The 20,056-nt window shown below is 55.4% G+C and overlaps 9 protein-coding genes across 12 annotated transcripts; 5 read left to right on the top strand and 4 right to left on the bottom strand.

Annotated features, from left to right (window-relative positions):
- Positions 1-704: 704 nt before the first annotated feature.
- On the top strand, positions 705-2,797 carry H257_01445 (hypothetical protein). Its single transcript, XM_009824645.1, has one exon. The coding sequence runs from the start codon at positions 762-764 to the stop codon at positions 2,655-2,657; it is 1,896 nt and encodes a 631-aa protein (XP_009822947.1). The 5' UTR covers positions 705-761; the 3' UTR covers positions 2,658-2,797.
- Positions 2,793-6,315, bottom strand: H257_01444 (hypothetical protein; the record flags this gene model as incomplete). Its single annotated transcript, XM_009824644.1, has 2 exons — positions 2,793-5,602; positions 5,667-6,315. The coding sequence occupies 2 exons, from the start codon at positions 6,313-6,315 to the stop codon at positions 2,832-2,834; spliced, it is 3,420 nt and encodes a 1,139-aa protein (XP_009822946.1). The 3' UTR covers positions 2,793-2,831.
- Positions 6,316-6,464: 149 nt separating this feature from the next.
- Positions 6,465-10,692, top strand: H257_01442. 2 transcript variants are annotated; one of them, XM_009824641.1, is made up of 10 exons: positions 6,465-6,937; positions 6,987-7,170; positions 7,242-7,935; positions 8,018-8,148; positions 8,197-8,391; positions 8,454-8,500; positions 8,562-8,797; positions 8,864-9,084; positions 9,142-9,367; positions 9,450-10,692. In XM_009824641.1, exons 1-10 carry the CDS (start codon positions 6,481-6,483, stop codon positions 9,549-9,551), a joined length of 2,493 nt encoding a protein of 830 aa, XP_009822943.1. In that variant the 5' UTR covers positions 6,465-6,480; the 3' UTR covers positions 9,552-10,692. The 2 variants fall into 2 exon arrangements, with proteins under 2 accessions (XP_009822943.1, XP_009822944.1); XM_009824642.1 differs by having other exon boundaries at positions 8,562-9,084.
- Positions 9,549-10,680, bottom strand: H257_01443 (hypothetical protein). The gene has a single exon (XM_009824643.1). The coding sequence runs from the start codon at positions 10,671-10,673 to the stop codon at positions 9,603-9,605; it is 1,071 nt and encodes a 356-aa protein (XP_009822945.1). The 5' UTR covers positions 10,674-10,680; the 3' UTR covers positions 9,549-9,602.
- Positions 10,693-11,481: 789 nt separating the features above from the next.
- H257_01441 (hypothetical protein) lies at positions 11,482-15,119 on the top strand. 3 transcript variants are annotated; one of them, XM_009824638.1, is made up of 4 exons: positions 11,482-12,182; positions 12,259-13,748; positions 13,816-13,923; positions 14,402-15,119. In XM_009824638.1, the coding sequence occupies exons 1-4, from the start codon at positions 11,523-11,525 to the stop codon at positions 15,063-15,065; spliced, it is 2,922 nt and encodes a 973-aa protein (XP_009822940.1). In that variant the 5' UTR covers positions 11,482-11,522; the 3' UTR covers positions 15,066-15,119. The 3 variants fall into 3 exon arrangements, with proteins under 3 accessions (XP_009822940.1, XP_009822941.1, XP_009822942.1); XM_009824639.1 differs by having other exon boundaries at positions 12,259-13,923; XM_009824640.1 differs by having other exon boundaries at positions 11,482-13,748.
- On the bottom strand, positions 15,111-15,768 carry H257_01440 (hypothetical protein; the record flags this gene model as incomplete). The annotated part of the gene is made up of 2 exons (XM_009824637.1): positions 15,111-15,586; positions 15,639-15,768. 2 exons carry the CDS (start codon positions 15,766-15,768, stop codon positions 15,111-15,113), a joined length of 606 nt encoding a protein of 201 aa, XP_009822939.1.
- A 95-nt stretch (positions 15,769-15,863) lies between these two features.
- Positions 15,864-17,161, top strand: H257_01439 (hypothetical protein). Its single transcript, XM_009824636.1, has 5 exons — positions 15,864-16,069; positions 16,119-16,357; positions 16,403-16,640; positions 16,691-16,813; positions 16,865-17,161. The coding sequence occupies exons 1-5, from the start codon at positions 15,908-15,910 to the stop codon at positions 17,078-17,080; spliced, it is 978 nt and encodes a 325-aa protein (XP_009822938.1). The 5' UTR covers positions 15,864-15,907; the 3' UTR covers positions 17,081-17,161.
- A 227-nt stretch (positions 17,162-17,388) lies between these two features.
- Positions 17,389-18,810, bottom strand: H257_01438 (hypothetical protein; the record flags this gene model as incomplete). Its single annotated transcript, XM_009824635.1, has 4 exons — positions 17,389-17,890; positions 17,951-18,227; positions 18,283-18,338; positions 18,380-18,810. The coding sequence occupies 4 exons, from the start codon at positions 18,808-18,810 to the stop codon at positions 17,389-17,391; spliced, it is 1,266 nt and encodes a 421-aa protein (XP_009822937.1).
- On the top strand, positions 18,361-20,040 carry H257_01437 (hypothetical protein). The gene is made up of 2 exons (XM_009824634.1): positions 18,361-19,554; positions 19,613-20,040. Exons 1-2 carry the CDS (start codon positions 18,935-18,937, stop codon positions 19,926-19,928), a joined length of 936 nt encoding a protein of 311 aa, XP_009822936.1. The 5' UTR covers positions 18,361-18,934; the 3' UTR covers positions 19,929-20,040.
- The last annotated feature ends 16 nt before the right edge of the window (positions 20,041-20,056 follow it).

Genomic DNA, 20,056 nt, shown 5'->3' with positions numbered 1-20,056 from the left:
GCAAGTGTTTGACTGGTGAGCAGATCTTGGTTTATTTGACCAATGGTTGCGCTTGAATGGGATTGAAGCGATGCTATTGGCTTATTTTATTGCGTGTCAATCGATTGGCAACGAGTCGTTCGGATAATGAGATTTTTATCCGGATTTAACGGAACCTTTGAATGAGTACTGAAAATTTAACATGGCGCTAAGGTTAGCCGGATGACGAGGTGTACGTTTGCATTGGTGCCGCTCAATTCAGTACATAGTTACATATGTATACCGTTATGCACAGATAGAGCTAAGGAATTGTGAACAATGACGGTGAAAAGGTTGAATATTCACCACGAACGTTGGGCACAGTGTCCAAGATGGTTGAATGATGGGCAAGTTGCCCCTGTTGTGAGTGTCGAGAGATGGACATCTGCCACAAGGTTGGGGCATGTGGCCACATGATGGAAAGTGCCACAGTTGTGGGTCATTCAGGCCTTTCCGTGGTTTCAAGTGGTTTCGCCAAGCGATATTTGCGTCACGACATCTGATTGGCTCGTGAAGGGGCACAATGTTTCGAAGCCAATCACAGTGCTTGGCGCGGGAGTTTCAAACGTCGCTTCGAACGGGCAAACATTGGTGGCCAATCCCCGTGGAGGGGAATTGTTCGTAGCCAATCGGAAGCGATCCCAAGTGCACGCCCCTTCGTTGCACGTGCCGCCCAATCCTTCCACCGACACCCTTACTTTCCGATTCGAGTTGTGCAGTGACAGCTAACAAACAGTCTCGTCATGTATCGATTCCTTTCTGTCGCTGCCGGTGCTGCGACCATCGCGTCGGCTTCTCCATACAAAAATCCGCCGTCCAACAACTACAACGGCGGCAAGGCCAGCTCCAACTACAAGGCTACGACATTCGCTCCGGCGTACCAAATCATCGACCCAAGCTACGCGACCACAATTTTGACTCGGTACCAAGAGTGCCTTGCTAAGAAATGCACGACACTGCCGTCGGCGTACGCGGCGACGACCGTCGAAGACAACTTAGGCACCATCGCCGCCTACACGTCGTGTGTAACATCGTGCGCAGGCGCGGAAGCGTTGCAGACGACCCAGGACTTCCAGGCATTGCTCGGGGAAGTGCTGTCCATCGGCGCGAGCCAGCTCAAGACCGTGCGCAAGCACTTGAGCGGCCAAGACGCCACCTTTGACGCGATTGCCGAACGCATCCACATTGGCGAATCGTGCTGCCTCCCCACCGATCACTTTGCCGAGTGGTCTCGTATTTTGGTGCCCGTGACTGTCGCAGGAATCGATACGTACATCCCGCCGGTGACAACTCCTAAACCAGATGACACGTATGGGGGTTATGGCGAGTACGACAATGGGTACGGCGGTGATGATTCGTACAGCAGCGACAACTACGACAGCCAAGGGGGCGACTACGAAGATGGCGCCGACGATTATGACGAAAGCTATCCCAAGCAATACGGCAGCAACTACCAACTGTTGTCGGCCGAAGAGCGTGTGCTGATCGAACAAGTCAGCTCTGATCCTGTCGATGACGGAACGCGAGCCGACTACTTGATCTCTGCGCCCGAGTACCTCGCCGCCTGCACTGGCTCCCCAAGACCCGTCAGTGGCAACAAGCTCTTGGACACCATCACATGCGACGACGCAGTGACACAGTACCTGCACTTCTTGCAGTCCAACGTCGGCCACCTCATCCTCGCCGCCGACTGCGACGAAACAGCTCCCGACGGCGCATGCTGCAACAGCGCCCACTCCAATCCCCGCGCGTCGGCCTTCCACAACGACGTGTGCGTGGCGTACGAAACAACCAAGGGCGGAAAGGTGTCGACGGTGTCTGTGCCGTTCGTCAAACCCGTGGAGCGATCGGCAACCACTGGGCGCCTCGTTTGTCCCAGCGACAAGTTGCCCAAGGCAGTCGAGTCCGACCCGGACTTCATCATCAACTACCAGCGCGTGTCGTACCGCGACTTGAAATACTTCACCGTCACGTCGGGCCTCCCGAGCAAAGTGACTGTGACAGACCACCTCACGACGTGCGAATACGACCGCGGGCTGGTTGGCAGCACGATCCGCAAGGACGGGTACTTCAAGGTCACGGACACGCCGTTGGGACCGGGCGACATTGAAGCGGCCAAGAAGTGCCCGTCCGATGGGTTGTTTGAATACTGCAGCTTGGACCAGTACGCCGGGTTCTTGCAGACGCAGCTGTTCGACCACTCGCGATGCGACATTGCCGACCTCCGCCTCCAGAACACCGACTACGCGTCGTCGTACCAAACGGTGGCGTGCCTGTACAAGATCTTCACGCTCAAGTGCGACTGCATGGAGGCGGTGCTCAACTGCTACACGCACGCGTCCAAGTTTGACAATGCCCTCTCCAAAACCATCGGCCAAGCCGCGTCCATCTTGTGCGGATTCATTCTGTGCCAGCAGCCCAGCGTGTACAGCCTCTTTGGCGAAGAGTTTGCGATCGACCACGCGATTTTGATCAAGGAGTTCTTGCAGTCGGCGGGCTTGCTCACGGCGTCGCAGGTCACCCCCGCGCTCACCATGTTGGTGTCGTTTGGGCTTGGCATGATCGCGCTGGTCGCGGCCAAAAAGGTGACGAGTTCAAGCCCCGTCAAGATCGAAAACGGCTACCAAAACCTTATTTAAAGCTGTCAGCACGATGGTGCGTGTGTGCATTGCATACCCCCCCCCAGATGTGGATGCGCCCCCCGCCCGAGCGAGCTTTTTATTGTGTTGAAAATGAATGTAACCATGTATAACCAATTAATGATCGAAACCAAGTGTGGATTTGAAACAACCTTGTTACATATATATACTTCGCTACTGGGGCGGGGTGTTCCGCAGACGTTCCAACATGCGTCGCACGTCGAGGCACTCGGTGGGGTACAAGTACATCCAGCTTCGCTCGACCTTTTCAATCACATTTGGACACATCTCTACAATGTTGCTCATAAAGTCCTTCGTGTGCGACAAAGTGGCTTGCAGTTGCAGCAATATGGTGGGCTTGTCTGGGGACAGGCAATACTGTCCAGCCATCAGCGCTATCACATACGGCGCAACCTCTGACGAGCGAAACACAGCGTGGGAGTGCCATAAACTGCCCCAAATCGGTTCACAGGCCTGCTGCATCATCGCGCCAGTCGCTCGCTCCAGTAGCGAGGCGTTCTCGAAAGCCTTGACCAGCGCTGCAGACAGAACGTCTATTTTGTCATGGGCGGACGCTTCAAGGCGATTCACTAAGTGCTGGAGAGTTTCCCGTAACCAAGTGGAGAAGGATGATGGGAACGGAATGCTGAATAGGGTGGCCGTGAGCCAGGGTGGCAGGGGCGCGTCAGTGGTGGCCACCACAAACACAAACTCTCGGAGCAAGTCGAGTCGGCAGCCCCGAAATTGCACGGGCAAGTACACGCTGGTGACCAAGTGCAGTGCACTCTGTTGGTGCGTCGAGTCTTCGGTCAAGTGAGCCATCACGAGCAACCAACTGGCAAAGTCAAACCTCAGAGTTGGTTCAGATCGTGGGGCTGTCGTGGGTAGCACCGTCCTGGTCCACCCGCCTCCTGTCACAGGCGTCAATGTGTACACAGTATCGCAGGAGCCAACGACAAACCCAAAACATGACACGTGGCCAAACGGCAAACTCGGGGCGTGGTCGAACTGCCATGAACGTTGTCGATGCCACAGGTCCTTCCACGCGTCCAGGTCCTGAAGATCTGCGACGAGGTCCAGAATCATCGACACCACCCCTGCGAAGACGAGGTTGTTGGGAATATCCAAGAACGCTCGGAGGTCGTCGTGAGTCGCTGGATCGGTGGCGGCCAAGTGCACCAGGCGACTGCAGAGGCGCGGATGGTTGAAGAGGGTGGAAAGACTCAGGTCCGGGCACACGGACGGCAGAAAGAAGGCGCGGCGGACCCCCCCCTCTTGAAGCAGCGCCGTCTGCAGCGAAGGAACACATGCGTTCACGACCATCCATTTCGAGAACCGTCGCCACACGGCTGCCACGTCATGGCGCATTGTGTCGTGCTCGATCATGGTCGTGGCCAGCACTTGCGAGAGGTGCGCCAGGTTCGGCTGCCCGCTGCCTTCAAGGTACCGTCTCACGAGCATTTCGAGTCTCAGCGACGAGAACGGCCGAGTCGGTGTCGGCGTCACGTACTCGAGCAATGCGTCGGGTACTGGATCAAACGTCCATGGACACAGAATGTTGGTTGTACGACCTCGCGACGTCGTACAGTTCGCCCACCACGCCAAGCACGTCAGTAAAAAGTGCCATTGGTGCCGAGACTCTGGTGAAAACGTGGGTTTCCACGCCTCGGCCAACACCACGCTGTAGTAAATGTTGTCGCAAAACTGGTCGTCTTGGCCTTTGCAATGGGCATAGAACTGGTACGTGTCGTCCAGAGTGTGGTGGGGCGACTCCAAGTGCGCGAGAAAGGTCGTGACGACGGAGCTCGAGTGCGCAATCAGCGGGGACGCGGCCAACGTCCGCCCCATCACGACCACGCCCGCCATCAAGTGCGCGGTCGTGTCCGGGTCGGCGTGCACGAGGCACAAGTCCACCACGTGGAGGACGAATACCCGGCGGCGGGGAGGCAGCGACTGCGCCGCCACTGGGTCGCCCAAGTAGGACACGAGCAGCTCGAGGCGGTCGAACTGGATGAGGAAGTCGCTAAAGTCCTGCGCGGTTGCGCTTTCAATCGATTGCAAGTCACTCGACACGCACACGGCGAGATGGAACCCGCGGGTTGTGCCCAATGTGATCCAAAGCAGCAGCACGTCCGTGACCAGCTGCTTCAATGCCGATCGCTCCGACGCCAGCGCGTGCACCCAGTAGCTTTGACATGAATCGTCCGCCACGCAAATGGCAAACACGTCGGCCCACATGTGCACGCTGGTGATACTCGCCATGAAGATACCCATGGCATCGTTTGGAATGGTCCAGCCAAGTTGCCGCCGCCGCCGTCGTTCCATGGCCTTCTCGTGGCTACTCGGGAGGTTGAATGAGGTGGTGGTGGTGATAGTAGATGGTGGTTTGAGGATGGACGCAAAAGTGTCGACAACGTAAGCGCGTAAGTGCGTGTAGTGTGGAGACGAGGGTGGCATAGAGTCGACGTGGGAGGCCAGGGCCAGGAGTACGTGGCACCGCCTACTGCATTCAACCAAACACACATCCCACAGAGATCGAGCGGCTGTCAACGTGTGGTCTGTTGGGAACAAGAGCATGGAGATATCTGCGACAAGGCCCATCCACGCCATCACGTTGTCTTCCTGAGGAGGAGCTAGGTGGAAGCAGTCGCGCACGACATCGAGGATCCACGTGGCAGGACGACAGCGATGCAAACTCAGCCGAGTGGACTTTGAGGGTCGAGAAGGAGCGACACATGCAGCGTGAATGGCCTGGGCGCACGCGAGCGGCGAGAAGGCGGCGACCGCCGCGACCTCCACGACCATGCGGCGGCTGATGGACGCGATGTCGGGCACGAGGGACAACGAGCCAGCGGCGTCCCACAACAGCGAAATGACGTCGCTAAAGAAGACGACCGAGCTCGCGGTCAGGATTTGGAATGGTTTAGACACACACAACCTCCACACTACAAGCCACGATTCGTTCTAGTCGATACAAATCACAGGAATCCACGAGAATTAACCACGTACCCACGGCATGGAGCTTCTCCCATCGGGCTAGGATGGCCAATGAAGCGGACAAGGCGGACGCGGGAATAGCAGGCGACCATGCGGCTGCACTGGAAGTGGACAATGATGATGATGCCGCTGTCTGCACGAGGTGCCCGAGTCGCGTGTCGTGGGTGGTGGACATGGGGTGCTTGTGCATTTCGAGGCATCGACTTAGCGTGGTCATCTGCATGAGGGTCGATGGATGCATGGGGAAATCGGCTTGAAGAATCCCATACGCTTCGTCGAACCATTCCTGCACTGGCTGGCGACACGCGAGCGCCGTGACAAGCGCGATTTTGGTCCCATGGGGCAACTCGGACCCCCGGAGGAATGGGATCACATGCGCCACGTCCAACGAGTCGGCCACATCCTGGAAGAGTTCGTCTTGTGCCACTTGAAGCAGAATCTTCGCACCATTTCGCGATGGGCACGGCGACGTGCGCCATGCATCCACCACATGGCGAACGATGAATGGTAATCTCTGCAGCACATCCAAGGCATCTTGCAACGCGTGGCTTCCGCTGTGCTCGTCCATGAGCACCCGAATCACATCCATGGCCACATCTTCCAAGGACGATGCCGGTTCAGTCCTATCGACATTGGCAGCTTCGTCCATGGCGACGTCCATCCTTCCGTCGCCGAATGTAGCATTATCCGGATATGTACGGATAATATCACGAGTTGAAGCCCCAATTTATCCGGTTGGTATCCGTATTTTCCCTGAGATTTTATCCAATGAAAAGCAAAATGCCGAGACGTCCAACCACAATTGCGCTTGTTGTACGACACAGGGATGCTTCGACTGCCAGGCCGCCGCATTGCGGCACTTGGACATATCCATCGTCCCATGCGCCATGACGCCATGGCCCTGCATCAAGTGGCACTACGACAACCTGTCTGGATGGCTGTCCCTTTGCAGCACCGCCCATTCTTCAGTTGGTTTGGCAAGGACAAAGATGTGCCAGCTGCGTCACCTCCAGCAGTGGACGCCATAGCTGCTGTCGAAGATGCATCCACGCCGCCGCTTTCCACAAAGGCGACCAAGGTCGAAGAGTCCTTGACCCAAAGACAAGCCGACATCGACTACTCCATTGGAAAATACGCCAAGTTGGCGGACGGCAGCGTGATGGCCCGGTGGGGCGATTCCATGGTATTGACCACCGTCGTGAGTGAAAAGACCGTCGACGCGACCGCGTCTCCTGACTTTCTTCCTCTCAGTGTCGACTACCGCGAGAAGTACTCGGCCACGGGTGCGTACGTCCCAATCAACACGGTGCTGTTCCCTAATCCATTTTCTAGGCATCATTCCTGGCACGTTCAAACGGCGAGAGATGGGGTCCGACGCCGAAGTGCTCAAGAGCCGCATCGTGGATCGCATTGTCCGACCTCTCTTTCCCAAGGGCTACAACTTTGAAACCCAAGTTTTGTCAACCGTCCAGTCCTACGACGTTGACCACGACCCGGTCGTTCTCGCCGTCAACAGGTAGGTCGCTACACAACAATAACCTCACCATACTACTAAACAAACTCACCAAACACTCACATGGCTGGCAGCACGTCGGCCGCGCTCGTGTCCTCCAACATTCCGTGGAATGGCCCCATCGGGTGCGTCCGCGTGGTGCTCGTGGACGGCGATCTGATCGTGCACCCTACGGCCGAGCAGGCCAAGGCGGCGACGTTCGACTTGCTGTACGCGGGCACGGCGCACCGCACCATGATGATCGAAGCCGAGGGGTTCGAAGTCCCCGATGCGACCGTGCAGGAAGCGCTGCGGCTGGCGCATCGGCACATCCAGCCGCTCATCGCCGCGCAACTCTTGCTGCCTCAAAAGCCCAAGCGCGAGTTCCAACCCGCGGCGGTGCCCGACGGACTCACGGACGCGGCCCTCGCGGTGCTGCCAGAGGTGCGCGCCTTGCTCGGCTCGTTAGCGTCGACGCCCAACTCCAAGAAGGATCGCCAAGCCCTTGAGGGCAAATGCTACCACGTGGTCAAGTCGAGGCTCGTGGAGGCGTTCCCAGAGTTCACCAAAGACACCCCCGCGGTCAACTCGGTGGCGCATGATCTGATCCAACTGGCGCTTCGGTCGAACGCCCTGGATGGCGTCCGGCTCGACGGCCGACCGACCTCCGCCATCCGGACCCTGGACATGGAGACGTCCGTGCTTCCGATGGCGCACGGGTCGTCCCTGTTTAGTCGCGGGGATACGTCCGCCCTGTGTACTGTCACATTGAGCAACTTGGACCTGGCGGTATGTTGATATGATATTGAAGTTATTTTAATAAAAAAGAAGGCATATTTTAAAAAAATATTAAATCGTCTGGTGTATGTAGATGCGCGTACGGTCAGCGTTAGCAGACGGCGACAACTACGAGACGAAGCGAGCGTTCTTGCAGTATGAGTTTCCGCCCTACTGTGTCAATGAAACGGGTCGGCTGGGCGCGCCCAATCGCCGCATGGTTGGGTACGTCGTCGAGATATGAGTATAATTGTATTGAATTATATGTGGTAGCCATGGCGCGTTGGCGGAGAAGGCGATCTTGCCCGTGCTGCCGTCGGTGGCACAGCTGCCGCATGCCATCCGCATGACGTCGGAGACGCAGGGCTCGGACGGGTCGAGTTCCATGGCCACAGTGTGTGGGGTCACGTTAGCCCTGCTGGATGCGGGCGTGCAGCTCAAAGCCCCCGTCGCGGGGATATCTATCGGGTACAACATACATGAATCGTTCTTTATATCTCAGCCATAATAATATGTATCTCCGTCGGTAGCCTTGTCAGTGGCGGCGACTTGACCGACGGCGTCACGCCCATCGAAGGTAGTACATTATTTCAATATGAGGTGAAGTTCACTCCTTTTTTAAATATATAATTTGTTAGAGTACCGCCTTCTCACAGACATCCTTGGCACGGAAGACCATTACGGAGACATGGACTTCAAGATCGCCGGGTCCACAGATGGCATCACGGCCATGCAACTCGATGTTAAGCTCCCGGGGGTGCCGGTGGAGATTCTGTGCGAAGGCATCGAGCGAGCGACCGCCGCGAGGTCCGAGGTGCTGGCGGAGATGGCCAAGGTGCGCGTCGTGCCTCGCGCCAACGCGCCGACCACTACCGTACACACTTAACTTCCATCCTCGTCGTCATCTTTCAATCCAAAACCATATGCGATATCGTTTTAGGCCACTGCGATCACCCATTACATGACGTACGACCCGTCGATGCGCGGGGTGCTGATTGGCTCGGGGGGATCCACGGTGCGGGAGCTCGAGGCGCAGTCGAACTGCTCAATCCACTGCAAAGAAGGCGGGCTGGTTGAGATTGTCGGCAAGACCGAAGGGGACGTGGCCGTCGCCAAGCGTCTCGTGGACGAAATCACGTTTGTATATCGCCGCAACCAGCGGTATATATATATATAGTTTCATGGCATGTTAGTATGTTGACGAATATGTACGGACAGGTACAAAGTGGTGGTGCAAAGTGTGATGGACTTTGGATGTGTGGTCGTGCCCGAGTTTGCCTATGGCACAGCGCTGGCCCAGGACAAAGCCAAGCAGGCGTTCGTCCACGTCACAGAAATGGCGCACACGCCCGTGAAACGAGCGAATTTGACTGTCAAAGCGGGCCAGACGCTGGATTGCTGGTGCATTTTCGCCGAGCGCGACACGACCAAGCTGTCGTTGAAGGTATGCCGCCTCTCCACATGAGTGATATATATATATATATCAGTTTGTGTGTAAAAGTGATATATATCATATGTCGTTGTAGGCGTTGATCGATCCAGTGACCAACAAGTACTTGTCAGACGCAGAAGCCATCGCGCAGCTGACCAAGCACGAGGACAGCGTCAAGCGCACGCGAATGACATAGAGATATAGTAGAGATGGATTGAAATACTAGTACTATTAATAGTAGTACTAGTTAGACGGGTCGATGCTGTGCATGGTGGACGGAAGGGCGAGGGGTGGCTGTCGGCACGTAGCTGCCTTCAAGCATGGACTGTAGTTTGCGGTGGAACCATCGCATAAAGCACACGCCCACGAAGAGCGCAAAGACGCCGAACGCCCCGCCGATGACGATCACCGCCGTGTCCCGCGATGGGTTTAGCGTCGACAAGGACCCAACTCGCCCGTTGGGGGGTGGAAGCGGCGGGAAAGTGATCGCTTTTGTGGCTGGCGCCGTCACGAGGGGCTGGGCCGTAGGGGCTTTAGTGCGACTTGCAAGCACCTGCAGGTCTTTGAGCCACGATGTCATCACTTTACTGCCTTCGGGGCGGCACCATCCCGTGCCAAGTACCACGAGGCTACACGGCACGACCACGCTCCCGCCGGACGCTGGACACGTGGCAGCCGCGGGCTCGGCGAACGGAGATGCGTGGATCGCTGCAATCGTAGCACTGCTAGTGCGATGCAACTGGGCCGACAGCTCGGGAATGGTAGTGCTGGGTAGTGTGTCCTGGGACCACAAGCTCGAGTTGGAGGTGCCCGTAGCTGCAAACACTTCGATGGCGCACTTGAGCGGCGTGCGAAGCTGGCTCGGCAAGGACGCGTTCAATCGGAAGTAGTGGTCCCCCGCCGCATTCACGCACGACGTCAGTGGGACCCCCAAGTCGCTCGATCGATACGCAATCGATGCCATGGACGCACCAGTGTCGATAGTCGTGCCGCCTTGGCCACACGGCGTCAACACCTTTGCAAACGACGCTCCGGCGATACGGACGTACCCCGCGTCCCACAAGAGCGCGCGCTGCGCAAACGTGTTCAACGTGGTCCAATTCAAGTTAGTGCCCTGGAGCCGCAACAGCACGTCGCTAGGTACAGATGCTGGCAGCGCTGGTGGCTGGGACAGCAAGCGATCGTATAGGAACTTGTACCTTGCCACAAAGTCGGAGGACTCTCTCCATCGACCGGGGGTGTCTGGAGGAGTGGTGGTGGGGGTCGGAGGCGTAGTGATGATGGCCGACGCGCCGGTCGTTGCGTTGCCATTCTCCATCGCCTGTCACGATTTCAGCCGTCCGATGTTGCGACACACGTGGCGATTGGCCAATCACCGTGCACTTGGAAGTTTAAAACTATGTACGTGTGTTTTAAACTATTCTAGCTCTTTCAGATTCCTCACCATGGTGGCATTCTAAAGACTACTACAGCGACTGGAAACATGCAATGAGCTCACAAATGTCAAAACACTGATACCATGAGGTTCCACAACTAGTACTACTTGTAGTAAGTTAGTACTTCACAGTCAAGTATGAGACACTAAGCTTAACACTACCGTTATTCCAAGAAACAATGCCGCAGCTGGTGTACATTTTTTCAATCATTCAAATGTCCCAAAATCTCACCAAACTGGTGAGTTGCATCGAGGACATCCGTTTCACCCGTAGCCAATCATATTGGTCTAAAGCCATTCAATGTTTCTATTGGTCATAAATAGACCAATCCTTCGCCCGTTTTTACGAAATTCGGTTGCGACGGACGAGGGGCAAGGTCCATTTTCCATATTCACCACAGGTTTCCAACTGCTCGAACGTTCATAACTAGACTATCTCTATACAAAAAGCTATACGATATACCTACCACCACGTACTATTTGTTTGCGGTAAGATTTCAATCGCCTGACCTGCGCGTCGTCTACAGTTGTGACGTATATGATCCGGATAATATTTCCTCGGTCATTGTCCGTGACATTTCAAATCCCATAGTGGGATTGAGTAAGAAAATGGTGAAAAATCCGGATAATGATTTGTCGAGACTGAGAAAGTGCATGTAATGACCCGTGGCCTGAATTTTGTAGGAAGGTTTCGCCGTGGCCGAGTATTCTTCGAAATCGCAGGAAGACACCATGTCCCGACGGAACTACGCGGCCAAGGGCAGCGGAAACTCGGGTGGTCCATCCAGCAACAACCCTCGGTCTGGCGGTGGACCTCCACGTGGTCAGCCACCGATGCGACAGAACACGAGCAACTCCCGCGACAGCGATGATGACTTCAATCAGCAAAACAATGCGCTGCTCGGAGTTCCCGTGTGGCAAGACTCGAACACGGACATTCAAAATGGATCGTACTTGGAAGCAGGAACGCCCCATCGTTCGGCACCGGACAACAGTCGGCAACCTCCACGCCATCAATACTCGCAATCGAACCCGTCGACGCGCCACCACTACGCGCAACAGCAGCTCGAGCAGCAGCCATACCAAGCACCTCAAATGGTGAAAAATGTGGCGAATCCCAATAGGGTCCTGGAAGATGTCCATCGTCAACGTCAAAGCAATGCCATCGCCGTGAACGCCGTGCCAGCGACGACGGAAGAAGCGTTTCGGTTGATCGCCGTGGGCGTGACCGCCGAGGGCGAAAAACGATACGAGTCGGCGGTGCGGAGTTTCCTCGATGGCGGGGAAATGCTTTGCACTGTGCACGAGCAGGAAACGGACATGCACGTGCGATCGTTGCTCAACCAGAAAGCGACCCAAGTGATTGCGTGGGCCGAGACGCTCAATCGATGGGTACAGACAGTACCATTCTTACATAATCACCCCCCATCAATTCTTTTCCCATAGCGCAAACGTCACGCATGTGTAGATTGAAAGCGGCCGCGTGGGTGCCGCGCCCAAGCGCGACTCGTTCAAGGTCGGCGTGGACATGGTGAACCGCCTCGGGACGTGCGCGGGGCCCGTGAGCTCGCACAGCCCCGCGGAGCTGCGCACAATGTACTACACGCCGTGCGCAAACAAAGTCGTGTCGAACTTTACGAACGAAGGGTACCGGTTGCACTGCATCGAAGAAGGGCGGTCGCCGCAGCTCTTGGTCGTGATCACCATGTACAACGAGGACGAGGTCGAGATGTACTCGACGCTCAAAAAGGTGGCCAACAACATCGAGCACATCAAGAGCAAGAAGCTGCCGGGGTACGAAGGCGACGACTCGTGGAAGAACATCCTCGTGTGCGTCGTGAGCGACGGGCGCACCAAAGCCAACAAGGGCACGCTCGCGTTCCTGCGGGACGTCGGCGTGTTTGACGAGGACGCGATGAACATCATGATGGTCGGCGTGGACGTCCAGTGCCACGTGTTTGAGTTCTGCGTCCAGCTCAAGAAGGGCAAGGACATCGCCGACAGTATCGCATCCAAGCACTTGTACCCGCCGACGCAGGTCGTGTTTGCACTCAAGGAGCACAACGCTGGCAAACTTAACTCGCACGAGTGGTACTTTAACGCGTTCGCTGAGCAGATCCAGCCAGAGTACACGGTGCTGCTAGATGTGGGCACGATGCCCACGGCGCGGGCGTTCTACCTCCTCCTCGCGGCCATGGAGTTGGACCCGCAGGTGGGCGGCACATGCGGCGAGATTGCCGTGGATCGCCCGATCCCGCACCTGTGCAACTGGGTCATCGCGGCGCAGCACTTTGAGTACAAGATCTCCAACATCATGGACAAGAGCCTCGAAAGCGTCTTTGGGTTCATCTCGGTGCTCCCGGGGGCGTTCTCAGCGTACCGGTACAAAGCGATCCGAGGGCCGCCCCTGCAAGCGTACTTCAAGTCGCTCACGACCCCCATGCACGAGCTCGGCGCGTTCCAGGGCAACATGTACCTGGCCGAAGACCGCATCTTGTGCTTTGAGCTGCTCGCGCGAAAGGGCCAGCGGTGGACGATGCAGTACGTCAAGGACGCGATTGCTAGAACGGACGTGCCCACGGACCTCACGGCGCTCATCGGGCAGCGGCGGCGGTGGCTCAACGGGTCCTTCTTTGCGCTCGTGTACACGATCCTCAACTGGGGCCGCGTATACACCGAGTCGAATCACTCGTACATCCGCAAGTTCTTCTTGTGCATCCAATATGCGTACATGACGGCCAACGTCGGGCTGTCGTGGATCCTTCCCGCCAACTTCTTTCTCGTCACGTACTACCTTGTGATCATCGGGTTCCTCAAGGACAACTGGGGGTACATCCCCACGGACAAGATCTCGCCGTACGCTAAGCAGATCGCGGTCCAGGTGTTTTCGCTGCTGTACGGGTCTTCGTTTCTCGTCCAGCTCGTGGCAGGACTTGGCAACAAACCCAAACACATCAAGTACGTGCCTTACAACATCGTCGCATATATATATATAGAATGTGTGACAACGTGGTGGTGGCAACAGGAACTTGTACCGGATCACAGCCGTGTTTTACGCGCTCGTGATGACGTTGACCACGGTCATCGCCGTTGGGTTTATCCTCAAGCCCATCATTGACAAATTCAAAGCCGGGTACGTTTGTTTGAAATGTTTGACATGTGAAATGATTTTCTTTCTTTATGTATTGTTTACAGTTTATTAGTATTATTCTTATTATCATTATTCTTATTATGATTATGATTATTTATTATGATTATTATGATTTATTATTATTATGTATGTATTATGATTTATTTATTAGTATTATGATTTATTTATTTATTTATGTATGTATTGTTTATAGTTTATTTATGTATTTTTTATTCGTTGTTTGAAATGATAAATGATTTTCTTTCTTTATGTATTGTTTACAGTTTATTAGTATTATTCTTATTCTTATTCTTTAGTATTATGTATTATTATTAATATTATTAATATTATTATTGTTATTTATTTATTAGTATTATTGTTTATTTATTAGTATTATTATTTATGTATGTATTGTTTATAGTTTATTTCTTATTTATTCGTTGTTTACTTATTATTTCTGTTGACGTGGGTCGATGATTAGATTGAAAGTCGCCGACATCCAAGGCATCATGGACAACTTTAATCTCGTGGACGCGGCGGCGTTCGTGGCGTCGGCGGGCGTGTTCTTCCTCGCGTCGGCGCTGCATTGCGAGTTGCACCACATCGTTCTCTCGTTTGTCCAGTACATGGCGTTGCTGCCGACGTTCGTCAACATCCTCAACACGTACTCGTTCTGCAACTTGCACGACTTGAGTTGGGGCACCAAGGGATTGGAGAGCTCCGACGGCCACGGACCCAAGGCCGGGGGCGGCAAGGGCAACTTTAAGGACGCCGTGGAGAAGAAGAAGGCGGAGGAAGCGCGCAAGGCCAAGGAGGCCAAGATCAAGGACGAGATGGAGGGCGCGTTCCAGCGGTTTCGGTCGACTTTGCTCATCTTTTGGCTCTTGTGCAATCTCGGATTTGCGTACACGATAATCGTGCTGGACGTGAATGAGGCGACGGGCCAGCAGGGCCTGGCCTACCTCAAGTTTCTCTTTTACACGGTCGCCGTGTTCAACTTGGTTCGACTCGTGGGCTCGATCTTGTTCTTGTTTTCGAGTTTCAAGCTCAAGATATTTCGATGCTGTATCCGAGGTACGATGGAGGAGCGTATCCGCGCCAAAGCCAAGCGCCGCAGCCAGCACCCCCCCGGCCATCTCGTCTAGTTGTGTACTGTATTGCAAACAACACGAATCGACTTGTGTGTTCGTTTATATTTGATACAAGAACAACGGTGACTCGCCATGTTCTTTTAAAAAGGGCACCGTCACGCCCGTGGCCACGGGCGTCCATTCGCCGATTTCAAACACGTACGTTACGATGCGCGTCCCGGGCTGGCACTTGGCGCGCAGATCCGTCGCGATGCTCGGATGCGGAAGGAAGAAGAGGGTGACGACGGTCACGAGCGACATGTCCACGTGCACCCAGTCGTCCAAGATGAACGTGACGTTGTTGGCAGGTATCTCTGGACGCCGCCGATGCTGCATGTGTTGGCATTGCGCGATGAGCGCTGGGTCGATGTCGACGCCGATGGCATGCCTTGCCGAGAACGGCGCGTCGACGGCGGCAAAGACGATGCGTCCGTCGCCGCACCCGATGTCGAGCACCACGTCCTCGGCTGTCACATTCGCCAGTCGAAGCATCGCGTCCACGGCGTCGTGGCTGCAAGGTACAAACGGGGCCCATGCTATTATGATGGTTGAGGCTACGTACGATCAGGCAGATAAGGAACAACGCACCCAAGTTCTGCTTGACACGCTCGACGTGGATCTTCCGGGATCGATTGCCTCGAATGACAGCTTGGAAGCGAGCAATGCCTGGGTCTACGACACTGGCGCCGCGGCCATCAGCCGTCGAAAGTGGCGTCATAACTCTGACCGTTCGTGGCAAGATCGAGTTTCCAGTAACATGATTGGCTGATTTTTAACTTGATTTTAGTCAAATCAGATTATTATACGGATTTCCGGATATAGATGTGCCACAGACAAAAGTGTGAGCGGCGGATTTGATGTCGTCGCCGCGGGTCGCTCGAACGGTGTACCGGGAGCTGCTTCGACATGCGAAGCTTATGGACAAGCACGCTGCCGTCAAAGCGCTGATTTCTCCAACGGAAGTGTCGTCCAACGCTCGGTGTCAAGATGCAGTATCGGCGTTGCTGCGTCAGAAGATGGTAGGACTCCCAGACTTGCCAGTCGCATGAATGCTAACACGCATGGTAGTACTACTTGCCATATGCATCGGCTGCAGACGTAGTTCGCAATGCCTTTCGGTCGCCGTCGTCGGCAGGAGACCTCGGGGCTGCGTTCATGGCCATGCGATTCACAAGCGAGAAGTTGCATGTTTCCCGGCAATACGGTCTTCTCAACGAGCCCCCTTTCCCTCCCACACGAACTTACGACCTCTTGAGCACATCCCCACGTGCTACATCCCCGTCGTCTTCCTCCGTCGCAATCACCACGTACGACACACTCCCGTGCCCACATGCCTATACCTCTCAACGTAGGCAGATTCGCAGCGGGGTGTTCTTGATCGCCCATCCCATGCTGTTTCGGCCATTCGAGCAATCGGTGGTGCTGATCACGAGCCACGGTGAAACCGGCACCACGGGCTTTGTGGTGAACATACATTCAGACAAGAAGCACACGCTGTGGCCCAACTACCGACTGGACGCGCAAGTCCAGCCGCTGTTCGGGTCACATCCCGTACTCTACGGAGGGCCCGTCGGCGGCGGGTCCGTGCAGGTGTGCATACCCACTTCACGGAACTGTCCTAGGTCTCGCCTTCTATGTAGTTTTTGCATTCCCAGCCCAACATTGGCGGCATCGCCGTCGACGCGGCGTGCCCAGATGATTCGAGTCCGCTTTTCGTCGGCGGCAACCTCTTGGACTTTGCCAAGCTGCCGCACTCGAAAGAAGTACGTTCGTAGAGCTATGGAATATCGCCTTGACCATTGAGTCGTGCGTAGGTGGTGTTCTTCAACGGATATGCCGGGTGGACTCCGCACATGCTCGAGAAGGAACTGGACATGGGATCGTGGATCATGGTCACGGCGCCCCTCTCGTTTGCGATTCACCCCCCCACGCCCAACCTGTGGCGGCATCTGCTCAAGCAGCTCGGACACGAGTACGACCAATTTGCGCGCATCCCGCCCAACGTCGACTTTACAGTGCACGTGTCGTAAGTCATTTATCACATGCTTTAATAGGCGTCTGGTAATAACATTTCAAGAATAATGTAAGAATATTACCACATTCTGGCCAAATGGGATAAACCAAAAATTCCATTGTCAAAACGGTGGTACGAAAAAGGTCCATGTTGTAACATGGCGTTGTGGACCTCGTTAGGAGTAAATCCCACTTGGAAGTACTACTTTTGATTTGGGTTAAACCTCTTGACAAACTGATTATCAGATTTATTGAAAAATATATCGTTTTGGGCCAGAATATTGGCATATTTTAGGTTATTACCAGACGGGCGACCTCATGTTTTTCAATCTTGACGCTCTAACGGGGTTTGAGCTTGCTTTTGCAGCACGTACACAAAGAAGGGCTGGGCGAGGCCCCTGCTTGTTTGGTCGGGGCTGAGCTCGAGGCATTCAAGGATCTCCCACAGGAACCCTGGTGTGTCGTTCGTGTGCCAGTCCAGCAGCCCCATACGGTTGCTAGGGCTGCCGTACGTGATGAGCAGCAGGATGCCACCGCTTGACAACAGCCGCATGAACTCGCGCATGGCCGCGGCGGCGTCGGGGAACTCGTCCGCGTTGTCGCTCGTCAGAGTCTTCCACACGTTGGCCTGGTGTACCTGGGTTTCCGGGGCGAGAAGCATCGTGTCCAGACATCCCTTGTCCAGAATGCAGTCGAACGAACCGTCTTCAAAGCCAGTCATGGCGGTCATGTCGGCCTGCACAAACTGCACGTGCGTTGACGCATATTTGGTGCGGAGCTTGTCGACGACGTTGGCCGCGTAGTCCATTGCCACCACATTCGTGAACCTATTCATCCCACATGTTCAGAACGAAACTGCATGGCTTTGTGAAGGGAGACTACTGTACCCGTCTTGGGCCATGTCGATGGGCAAGGTGCTGGCGCCCGTGCCCGCCAGCAGCACCGCCTGCGACGGCCTCACGTGGCGCCTCAGGACGTCCTTGACGTGGTCGTAGCCGCAGTACCAGTCGAACTCGTCTTCGTCTTCGTACCGGCTTTCCCAGTACGTTTGTTTGCCGAGTTGAATGAGGGAGATCTTGGTTGCGTGCGCCCGTACCAACGCCGCGCCTTCCGCGATCGGCTGGACGGCCCACATGAGCGACACCAGTCGGCCTTCGTCCATGTCTGCGTCAAGGAGGTCGGGTTAGGAAAACTACTGCAGGACCACCAACAAACGTACAGAAGAGAGGGACAACGTGGATGTTGATGTCGGCAGTAGCCTTGGCGCATGTCAGCCTACCACTCATCATTGATTGGAGGAGGAAACAAAGACGTACATGGAGCCTAGATTTGCCAGCACGTAATGGTACAGATCCGATGCAGTGTGCCCGAACTTGATGCTGTACGCACAATGGACCAGATGCACCACGATCCAACCAACCAACGCGTCCACGTCGTCCGCGGCCGAGGAAGGTTGTTGGGCGAAGTGACCTGCGATGGCCGCCATGTCCTCGCGCAACGAGTCATTCGCTTTGAGCTGCTCGGCGGCGTCCTTCGCCGTTTGAAAGAGCCACACGTGGTCAAGGACCCACACGTCGGCTTCGGGGACAAGCGCCTCCGTCGCCACCACCACAGCATTATCCTGCATAGTCCACGGCGCAGAGAATTCCTTCTCTATAACCTTACGCATCGCCTCCTCCCGAAGATGAACCGGCACAGCATAGTGGTTCAGCTGGGCTTCATGGCGGCTTAGTATATCGTCGTCCATCGTTCAAAGCTGGTGTTGGCGCGTCGAAAAGTTGTTGGCGTTGGAAAAAGTGACATGCGTTATCCGGAATTGGTACTTTTTTTCCGGATGAGTTGATTACAACAACACCTTGCGGTTCACAAGCATGGCTGCTGACCTATCGCACGTGCTGACGACCAGCGGCGAGTTCGGTGCGTCCTACACGCAGCGCGACCTGTTGATATATGCGCTTGGGATCGGATGTGGTCACTACCCACATGGAGAGCGGGACAAATACGTCGACGCCAAGTTCACGACGGAACTGCGCGACCAGTTCGCCGCCTTCCCGCTCTACCCGGTGGTGCTTCTCTTCAAAGGCACGTCGCAGGACACGGTGGCGTACCCACCACCAAACCTGTCGTGGTTTCCTGATGGCATTCCGTCGTTCAACCCTGCCGGCACTCTGCATGCTGAACAAAGCATCGAAATCCACCGGCCGCTACCGTCCACGGGCGCGGCCGTGACGTGCCACCGCCGCGTGGTCTCTTTCCATCCAAAGGGCGCGACTTCGGCGCTGCTCGAAACCGAGTACAAGCTCGTCGACGAGAGCACTCGCGTTCCCCTTTGTACGATCGTCATGAGCTCGTTTCTCCGAGGTCTCGAGTCGCGCTTCACCGGCGTCGGCCCGAAAGCTTCCAAGAAACCTTCCATGCCCCATCGCAAGCCTGACGCGTCCTTAGCTCTACCCACGTGGCCTTCCCAAGCGTTTTTCTACCGTCTTTCGGGGTAAGTTCTGCTTTCGCTCGTCAAAGATTGCCGGGTATTTTGATGTGCCTTCGCGTAGAGATTACAACCCGCTGCACTGCGACCCCGACATGGCACAGGCCCTCGGGTTCCAGGAACCCATCCTGCATGGCTTGTGCAGCATGGGCGTCGCCGCGCGCGCCCTCTTGCATCTCTGTTGCGACAACGATCCAACTGCGTTTCGCAAGATGAGTGTACGCATGACCAAACCGTGCATTCCCGGGGAAACGCTTGAAACAAGCGTGTGGCGAGTGGAGGGTGCGCCGATGGTGCACTTTCAGACGCGCGTGGTGGAACGAGATGTGGTTGTCCTCGATGGCGGCGAGTTTACGTTTGGACCTAGCGCCCGCTTGTAGGGCAACGCATGTCGGTTGGAAGTGGATGAACGAGGAATTTCGACGAACTGTGGACAAGACTCGCGTAGGCACGTGGTTCAGATAATATACGTTGTAAGGTTAGTCATATGCACCACGACGGAGATTAT

The sequence above is a fragment of the Aphanomyces astaci genome, assembly GCF_000520075.1.
Source record: "Aphanomyces astaci strain APO3 unplaced genomic scaffold supercont1.2, whole genome shotgun sequence".
Lineage (NCBI taxonomy): Eukaryota > Oomycota > Saprolegniomycetes > Saprolegniales > Verrucalvaceae > Aphanomyces > Aphanomyces astaci.
This window is presented reverse-complemented; position numbering and strand designations above follow the sequence as displayed.

What these genes read in the sequence shown, in the direction of transcription:
- H257_01445 (XM_009824645.1), top strand. Translation starts at nt 762, where the DNA reads ATGTATCGATTCCTTTCTGTCGCTGCCGGTGCTGCGACCATCGCGTCG.
- H257_01442 (XM_009824641.1), top strand. Translation starts at nt 6,481, where the DNA reads ATGCTTCGACTGCCAGGCCGCCGCATTGCGGCACTTGGACATATCCAT. An exon ending in GTCGTTCTCGCCGTCAACAG is followed by an intron (nt 7,171 to 7,241) that starts GTAGGTCGCTAC and finishes CATGGCTGGCAG; the next exon opens with CACGTCGGCCGCGCTCGTGT. An exon ending in CCAACGCGCCGACCACTACC is followed by an intron (nt 8,798 to 8,863) that starts GTACACACTTAA and finishes ATATCGTTTTAG; the next exon opens with GCCACTGCGATCACCCATTA.
- H257_01443 (XM_009824643.1), bottom strand. Translation starts at nt 10,673, where the DNA reads ATGGAGAATGGCAACGCAACGACCGGCGCGTCGGCCATCATCACTACG.
- H257_01441 (XM_009824638.1), top strand. Translation starts at nt 11,523, where the DNA reads ATGTCCCGACGGAACTACGCGGCCAAGGGCAGCGGAAACTCGGGTGGT. An exon ending in CCGAGACGCTCAATCGATGG is followed by an intron (nt 12,183 to 12,258) that starts GTACAGACAGTA and finishes ACGCATGTGTAG; the next exon opens with ATTGAAAGCGGCCGCGTGGG. An exon ending in AACAAACCCAAACACATCAA is followed by an intron (nt 13,749 to 13,815) that starts GTACGTGCCTTA and finishes TGGTGGCAACAG; the next exon opens with GAACTTGTACCGGATCACAG.
- H257_01439 (XM_009824636.1), top strand. Translation starts at nt 15,908, where the DNA reads ATGTCGTCGCCGCGGGTCGCTCGAACGGTGTACCGGGAGCTGCTTCGA. An exon ending in CGTTGCTGCGTCAGAAGATG is followed by an intron (nt 16,070 to 16,118) that starts GTAGGACTCCCA and finishes CACGCATGGTAG; the next exon opens with TACTACTTGCCATATGCATC. An exon ending in TCCTCCGTCGCAATCACCAC is followed by an intron (nt 16,358 to 16,402) that starts GTACGACACACT and finishes CTCTCAACGTAG; the next exon opens with GCAGATTCGCAGCGGGGTGT.
- H257_01437 (XM_009824634.1), top strand. Translation starts at nt 18,935, where the DNA reads ATGGCTGCTGACCTATCGCACGTGCTGACGACCAGCGGCGAGTTCGGT. An exon ending in TTTTTCTACCGTCTTTCGGG is followed by an intron (nt 19,555 to 19,612) that starts GTAAGTTCTGCT and finishes GCCTTCGCGTAG; the next exon opens with AGATTACAACCCGCTGCACT.